The sequence below is a fragment of the Epinephelus moara genome, chromosome 17 (assembly GCF_006386435.1).
Source record: "Epinephelus moara isolate mb chromosome 17, YSFRI_EMoa_1.0, whole genome shotgun sequence".
Taxonomy (NCBI): Eukaryota; Metazoa; Chordata; class Actinopteri; order Perciformes; family Serranidae; genus Epinephelus; species Epinephelus moara.
The window spans coordinates 8,686,724-8,695,393 of record NC_065522.1 but is presented as its reverse complement, the minus strand read 5'-3'; the positions used below and the strand labels follow the sequence as shown (position 1 = coordinate 8,695,393).

At 40.0% G+C, this 8,670-nt stretch overlaps 1 protein-coding gene across 2 annotated transcripts in view; it reads right to left on the bottom strand.

Moving 5' to 3' along the window:
• Positions 1-500: 500 nt before the first annotated feature.
• LOC126404088 (RAS guanyl-releasing protein 2-like) overlaps positions 501-8,670 on the bottom strand; it is a 54,722-nt gene continuing 46,552 nt past the window's right edge. For both annotated transcript variants that reach the window (XM_050067081.1, XM_050067080.1), the window contains exons 15-17: positions 5,011-5,169; positions 4,425-4,487; positions 501-2,021 (exon numbers count right to left, since the gene is read on the bottom strand). In XM_050067081.1, coding sequence (XP_049923038.1) covers positions 4,429-4,487; positions 5,011-5,169 — 218 coding nt within the window. In that variant the 3' untranslated portion in view covers positions 501-2,021; positions 4,425-4,428. The remainder of the gene's footprint in view (positions 2,022-4,424; positions 4,488-5,010; positions 5,170-8,670) is intronic.

Sequence of the window (8,670 nt, the reverse complement as noted above, 5' to 3'; positions counted from 1 at the left end):
AATATTAAAATCATATGAAATTGTTAGCTTTCACCTGAAAATGATCAGTATTATAGGAATACTTAACCTGCAAAATTACCAATCAGTTATGCATGAAGACAACTTTGTTTTTCTCACATGCCTCCACGGTGAACGGAGAATCCAGTAAATGAGGAGACTTGGAGTGTACAGCCCGGGTTGTGTGAGACTTTGTAAAAGATGTTTTGATACAGTTTTTGCTGTTGTTACATGCAGACCCTGATTACTTCAAGTCATGAAGGATTTTTTGGATTATCCATTCAACGTAAAGGCATGCCAGAAAAACATAATTTTCTTCACAAATTCAAGATAACGCAGTGAGTAACTAATGGTCATTTTGCGGGTGAAATATTCCTTTAACAGAAATGTAAGTAAGTCAAACAGACTGTATTTCTAGATCAAAGCAGCTGCTAGTGAACTGCAATACAAGTGTTGATTTATAAGGACTAAAGCGTTCCATTTAAGAGAGGCAAGACAAACCCTTTTTCTAAACCAGAACACATATTAGTGATGCCTGCTGCATTTAATACTTGGGAATCGTCTGGGGACCACAAGAAGTAACATGACATCAGTCTGAAAGATTCATTCACAGAATGACAACAAACATCTTTCGTCAGGCAGGCAGCGACACAGAAGGACCGGCAGCTATTTAGCTATTTATACAGAAAAATAAATACCAGCAACAGGAAGAGTCTCATTCAATGACAAACCAGCACTTAACAATATGGCACTCGAGTGTGAATTCATCTCTGCACAGGCACAAAGCAACAGAAACATTTCCTCTGTCTGGAAGTTCAATACTTCATGTTTCCTAAATAAATGCTAACTTGGCGTGCTACATTGAAGCATAAAAAAAAATCCTCGATCTCTGTCCAGAAAATAGAGTTATGGTGGGAGAAGCATGCAGGATTAAAAACAGCAAAATACAACTTGCATCAAAACAGATCTTCAGGGAAATAATATACAATTTACACACTGCTGTCAAATGAAAAGCTTCCGTTTGGGTATTATTCTTTTGATTATCTGTACTGACAGAACTCCGAAAACCATTCAAAAACTGATAGAAGAATCAGTGGGAAGTTAGCCAGCCTCCTGCTCTCTGCTGTCAACATACAGCCTTTATTGGGGAAAATGAGATCTTCATCTGACAGCAGTATTTCACTGTTTGTGCTACATTCACAGTACTGCAAAAGGAGAGCTCATCTGTCAGTGCACTGGTACAAGACAGTACTGTATACTGAAAACAACACCACGGCAATAACTACAGGACAGTTACTGATATTCAGGTAAACATGACAAAAATATAACGTTGTTCAAAGTCCATCCTAATTATAACTGTCCACACAGTCGTTTCTTTTGTTGGCCAAACGGTTGCTGTTGTCATCATGCTTCAGATGGGCACCACGAATCAACAATATTTTATCTGACATCAAAATTGGTCCTATTATTGGTCCATTGAAATGTATTTCAAAACAAGATGATAAACAATAAACAGCGGAGCTTGTCAGACAAAGAACACGGTAGCTTTGTCTGGGTGGCAGGTTTACATTCTTGGCAATAACAGCACCTCTTTTATGTTTTAAAGAAAAAAAAAAATAGACAGCCATTCCAATTTGCAGCAAAGTGCGCTCAAATTATCAACTCCACTGACTTTAACATTCCACCAAGAAATACAATTTTATGGATTTTTTTTTCATATATATATATATAGTAAGTTTTACAGCAACACTCTGGGCCAACATATAATCAAAATGCAGAAATTGTACATAGAAATTATACAAAGACATTCCATTCACATTGGTTGTCACATTCATGTGAGTTAGTTGGTGTTGTCGTTGCGGTATGTGTCCACTGTGTGGCAGCATGTAGGTATCCTGGCTTGTGTTCAGTGCAATTTCTCATCAGTGTTGAGGGTTGTTGAACTGACATACTGTAGCACATTCTGTGTCTGGCTCCCGACAGTCGCTCATTTGGCTTCTTGCACACCGACCGTAGGAGGGATTCTGAAATAGAGAGCTGGAGACTGTCACTGGCCTGTTCATCAAAATCACACACAAGCTCAAGGCCTCTGCAAGGATTGTGATACTGATACATCCAGTGGTACAGGTTTAAATATGGAAGGAATATATCTACATGAAAACACATCAGCACTGTGATAAATGTGTATAACGGCAGCGTCCCGGATGGGGCTGGTGATCATCTGGTTTGTGGTTTTCTTAGTCTAACTGATTGGGGAATATGCACCAATTAATACCAACTGAAAAAATAAAGGGCCTTAAGGTGGTGATTATAATCCTTAGTGCCTGTGTCAGAAATATAGCCTCAAGACTTATTATTATTCCAGTTGATACATATTCCTAAAAACATTTTTTGCAAACAACTGATTGCTCATATTTGCCCTAGGGCTCCCTTGTAGCTTGATCAGGCCATGGTCTTTTAAGCTCTTAGGCGTGATCTGTTGTTCTATTGTTAATCTGCCAACTTATGTATTGGCTTAATGATAAAAGTAATGATGTTACATCTTTATTAAGGCTAATAACAAATGAAGACAAGAAAGAAGAACCTTTTTCCAGATTTCCTTTTTCCATTATTTCCAGTCACTTATAAAATGCTGATTAGTTTTCTATCTGCAGGCCTGCATGAAATTATTAAAATCAAACAATCTGAAAAGATAAAACTGCTGTTTGATTGAATGTCTATGATGCCATATTCATATGCAACTTGTATTTGTAGAGTGCTGCAAGAACAAATCCTAAAACCCGGAAATTAGCATTTTTTCACTTCCGGTTTCCTCGTCTTGAAGTCGTTGGGTTTTTTGAATTGGTTTTTGGTTAGATGCCTGAAGTAAGGTCTGTGATTAACACAAGCTTATAATGTTTGTACATTGTTTTGACGACCTAAAATACATCAGTAAATGCCCCACTTGTGAATTTTGTTTTTATAGCTTTTACTTGCTAACAAGTGGCTAAACAAGACTAAAGACCGTCATCACCCCAAACACGGCTTTACAACCTCGTTGTGGTGGCCATGTAGTGTACTTTGTTTATAGCCTAACGTTTGGTTTTTCCTTCTGGCCATCACATTTATTCATTCATTTTTTCATTTCTTGCCAAGAGTTACCAATCTCATGTCTGTCAAACTGACCACCCTGTTGAAATGCCCAACCTTACAGGAGAGACTAACATGTTTATGTCTGCTATAAAATGGTTTTCCTTAATATTAAATTTCAACAAACTGTACACCAGGTGAATTTTTATATAACACACCTGTTTTATTTGATCAAAGCTTAAAGTTATTTATAATTAAGGGTGTGGCTGCCTTAAGTGACAGGTTGGTGCGATCCATTGACAAGTTGCTACCATGGAAACAACGTTAGATAGGTAATGTAGCCATGGTGTAAACCCCAGATACACAGAGTATAGGTGTCGCCGCAGCTGTCACTATTTCAGTGTGTTTTCAGTGCATTTAAGTTAACTGTAACATTTTGGTCACCTAAAAAAGTCTCATTCAGCATTTAATCGTACTAACATAACTCCTAAGGATGAAGATGTTCAGTTTTTTAATAAATAAATTTTGTTTTAATGGTTTTAGGCCTGTTTTTTGCTAGTAAAAAATTGTATTAGCATCATCACAGTTAACTACAGCTGTGAATGCACTGTGCTAACCAAGCTAGCCGCTAGTGTTAAACCTTTAGTCCAAATAAACTAACTTCTGACTCCAAAAATCCAAGATGGCGACAGCCAAAATGCCAAACTTGAGGCTTCAAAAAAGGAGTTCACAAACCAATGGGTGACCTCACTATGGCTACATCCATTATTTTATACAGTCTGTGTTCTGTCCAAATGAAACAAGATCTGGTTACCAGCACCATATGCCAGGGTTATGTATGCCACTATTTTAATAAATTCATAGAGTCTTTGTTGGTTGCATGGCAGTGTCACAGTGACAACAACACTCCAGGAAATAGTCTTTTAAACCCCAAATGTCATTTTTACACTTTGGGTTTTGTGTAGATTAAACAAACAAGATACAGCATGTTTCTTAGTGAGCTTCAGAGGTGCTGGTAGGCAGATTTTACTACGTTCAGACAGAGCCCCTGTTCCCAGTGTTTATGCTAAGCTAAGCTGCCTGCTCCAACTACGTTTTTAGCGTACAGATGTGAGATCTTCTTATTTAGACTCTCAACAAGGAGGCAAGCAAGGGTATTTTCCAACATGTTGTTCTATTCCTTTAATGGTCACCATTGAATCAAAGAGCAGATGTTCATAAAATGTGATTTTCTATTTGCTGCTTCGGTGATTAGGAACACAGACGATGATGTCAATAACAATCATAGTTGGAATTCAGTGAGTAGTGCGAGAATACAAGGACTTTTCTTTAGCGGCAGAAGTGAAAGCCTCTCTTACCTGGTTATAGGTGGACATCAAACACTCCCTCCTCCACTGTCTCTATGTCCTCTTCAGCAATTACTGATGGAAACAGAGAAGGTGAGGATACAGAAATGAGAAATAGATTGGTCAATCAAATGAAAATGCAAAACACTGCCTAAGGCTAATGAAGATGTGCGGCCTTCGTCTGTTTACTGTGCCTTTTCATTTGTCTTGCAGCGTCGTCTGGGCCATTGATCAAGCGGGTTCACAGTGATATTAAAGCCAGGCAGGGCACCACTTTTGCTAATGTTCTGATGAAAACACTGCACCTATGAGTCACTGGCCTCGCCACGGTGGGCCAATTACATTTCCATTGCAAATTACACCCTATTGTATGAGAATATCTTCCAAATGTCAGTGCTCCATATGCTCGGAGGGAGACAAAAGCAACGATCAAAAAGGTGAAGTTGTTGCAGTGGAGTGAAGTGCTAAAAATGTGTTGTAAGAATTTCTCTAAGCTTTACTTTCCTAAGAGGATGGCTGCATTAGGGTTTCTTCTGCCAGTGCTTTTGCAAATTTTAAGACTGTGAGGCTGTTTGCCATGAGCACTTTATTCACTCACCTGTGCTCTGCAGGCTTGGCGGGGTGTTAGCAGGTGGAGGGAAGCTGTAGGATCTGGCCTGTAGGGCTGGCGGAGTTTCGTGGCTAATGCTCTTTGTCCTCTTACGGCACTCCACGGCCAGGCGGCTTCGGCAGGCTTTGTGGCAGTTCACCCCACAGGCTGCCGCCGGAGCGTCCATGTGGCGGGAGAGGGATGGCGGCAAAGAGAGGTGACGGGAGAGAAGGAGAGGACGGGGAGTTCGGGGGAGAGGGAGGGAGAGTCGCCGAGAGAGGAGGCGAGATGGGAAGAAGAGAGGGGAAGGCCGGGAAGAAGGGGAAGGTGGGGAACGGGGGGGAGAGAGACGGAGAGGATCAGACAGAGGGACGGGTGCAAACAGAAACATCGGGGCTAACGGCAGAGCAAGTGGTGACGGGGAAGAGTTTCGACACGGCATGCAGACACAGGAACACTCGCACATGCACACGCTGAGGCCGACTGTGCCTGGCAACAACTCTGTCAACCAGGGGGAGTCTAAGAGGAGAGGAGCGATGGGTAATCGAGCAAAGCATCATGAAAACATGAGTCAAAGAACTTGAACACACACACTCATACGCTGTAGTGTAGTTCAGTCATGGTGACCAGAATTTCTCCTTGACACCACTACAGAAGATTGTCCTCAACATTTAAATTTCAGACACCTTTCACAATGGTGTTTAAAAGATCCCATGTCATGGCCACCTCGGCAGCATAATAGGCTAGTTTAAAAGACTTTTTTCTCCCTCAGTCAGGAAATGTGTGACCCACTTCATCCATGATGAGCCGTCTACCTTGAAATGCAGAGATAGAGAACCTTCTTCTCAACACTCTTTTAAATTAGTTTATTGCTTTGACTTTGCTGTGTTATTACAACCCAGTCACCAAAAAAAAATATGTTTCTGCAAACCACAAATTTGTTACATTTGTACATTATTATGTAGCAGATATGTTGAAACCTTACGAAACTTTACATGTCAAAAACGCTGTGGTTGGCACGTGGTCGGGTTTAGGCAAAAACCACTTTGTTATGGTTAGGAAAAGATCATGTTTGGGTTAAAATAAAAAGACACTTTTGCATCAGATTGGTAAGACATCATCCAGAGTAGGCTTTCATCACCACGCCATTTTTTGGGGAAAAAACGATCCAGCATCTAGCATAGACAGCAACAGCATACAAAGTGGAGGTTAAAGCATGTCTCCAAAAAGTACTTTCAATTAGTAATGCAAGCCTGGCAATGCAACATCATCATCTCTGTGTTCCCTCTTGGTGGGACATGTACATGTATAGTCCCATCAGGAGAAAAATGGAAAAATGCCTACAAGCTGTAGCAGGTTAACCAAGGTTTTCACACAGATTTGAAGCCCATAAGATACGTGAATATTCATTATGTTACAACTAAAGGATAGCTAATGTTAGCTTTAGTGGAAAGCTGCTGCAGCACAGCAGCATCAGTCATCTACAGCAAAATCTCCGCCTAGATCAAACAGTTGGCTATTAACAGGCTGATTATTTACAGACGGCACTTACAGTGATTACAGTGATTCAATCAACTATAGACGTCCGGATAAGCAATATCCAGCCTCTGCGTCATTCATCCCACATGGATGGACGTACACTAAAGGGACCAAGGAAGCTTAATTCATCAAGGTATTGTGAACTTTTAGGTTCAGGCAAAGTCGCAAACCAATTATTAGACATGTCTTTAACACATGTAGACCCATTTTTGTCTGCTTTTTTGTGTGGGACAAGGGATCTTCTGGGGGAGATAGCAGGTCAACAGTATATGCCATATAGAAATGGTATACATCATCTGGAAGCTGGAAACCTCAAGATTAATATGAGATTCAGCTCAGCACTCTGTGTCACTCTGTGTCACTCTGTTTTTCTAATCATAAATCTGTAATAAACATTTCATTTTGGTCAGGCGCCTATTCAGATTTTAAAGGTTTAGAGTGCATATTGTATCATATACAGTATTAGAACATTATAACTTAAGTATTAATCAGCCATTCCTATGATCATTTATGTGTCATAAGTTGTTGCAGCAATTTTGGAGTTGATACCATGTGATGGGTGCTAAATTTAGGCATGTTGAGGACTGAACACAATGGTCAAAATCCCTTTAGAAGACCACAATAAGACACCAAGACCTTGAGGAACACCACAGAAAAAATCTGTGCTTTGATTTGGTGTCAAAAACTTGATATTTGGTAATTTCTGTAAGAATTGCATTTTTCGGCAATTGGATGGCGAGCAATTGTTTTGGAAACTGCTGATAAATCCACCTTATCATCAATATACCCAAGATAGCCATCCATCATCCGAATGCTTAAGGTCTCTAGTGTTTGGCTGTAAAGTTTCATGAGACTGTGACTATCCTAGAGGCCACAACAGGTCATTTTATTGAGTGATGTCTGTTTGAAGAAAAAAAAAGGTCTCATTACAATGAAATACTATTGGGGCTTACATCATCACATTCCAGTCAGACCCAAGTTATGCAATTCAAATACTGTTCAGCGAGATCAGTATGAAGCAATATTCAAAAACAAATTCATACTGCATGCAAAGAAGTCCATAGTTTGTGCCCAAAGTTGCATGGGACTAGCATTAAGTGGGCGTGTCTGTAAAAGGTAGACTTGTGGGTACCCACAGAACCCATTTTCATTCAGATAACTTGAGGTGAGAGGTCAAGGGACCTCTGTGAAAAGACCATGCTGTTTTCCCTTGCCAAAATTTAGCCTGACTGTGGAGCGTTTTTTGGCTCACTTCCTGAGAAGCTAGCATAACATGGTTGGTACCACTGGATGCCTTCAGTCTTCTAGTTTAATATGATACGAGTATCATTACTCTAGCCTCTATAGCCTCTATAGCCTCTAAGTGAGAAGAATGTCGAACAGGATTGCCGGTGAGTCTGAGGGTTCAGACAAATGTTTATTTAAGAAGAAATAAATGCATTAAAAAAGGTCAAAGTTATAATCTAAACACACACAAAATTGCATTGATATCAATAAGATCTTTGGCTTTTTGTCCTCCAAAAGGGCATACGGCTCTGACATTGAGTACCAATACGTGTCAGTCTAATGTATTTTTGGTGTCTAAAAAGCAGCCCATGCAACAATGACTCACTGAAACACAACAAATTCTGTTGACAAAGTCAGCTTATACGTTGACATGATATAAAATGTACAAATGTAACAGATCTGTGGTATGCAGAAACATATAATGCCAACATTTTCTTCTGGTGACTGGGTTGGTTGTCATCACTTTGGCTTCCACCCACTCAGTGGACATAGAACACATCAACCAAAGCTAGAATAAACCTGTAAAATGTTGACAACAAAGGAGGGGTTCAGGCTTACAGGAAAAGTTACACATTTTGGGAAATACGTGTTTTTGTTTTATTGCTGAGAAGAAGTTGCTACACAAGGAGAACAATACCACTGTCAATTAAAAGTGAAGCTACAGCTGATTAGCCAACTGCAGATTAGCATAAAGACTGGAAACAGTAGGAAAATGAAAGTGGTATTGATCATCTCATCTATCCCTTTGCAAGAACGTGAATAAGTGTATGTCCCATAGTATTGACTTACAGTCATTTAAACAGAGAGGGTCAAAGACAAGAGGAGACTTGTCTTTGTGAATAC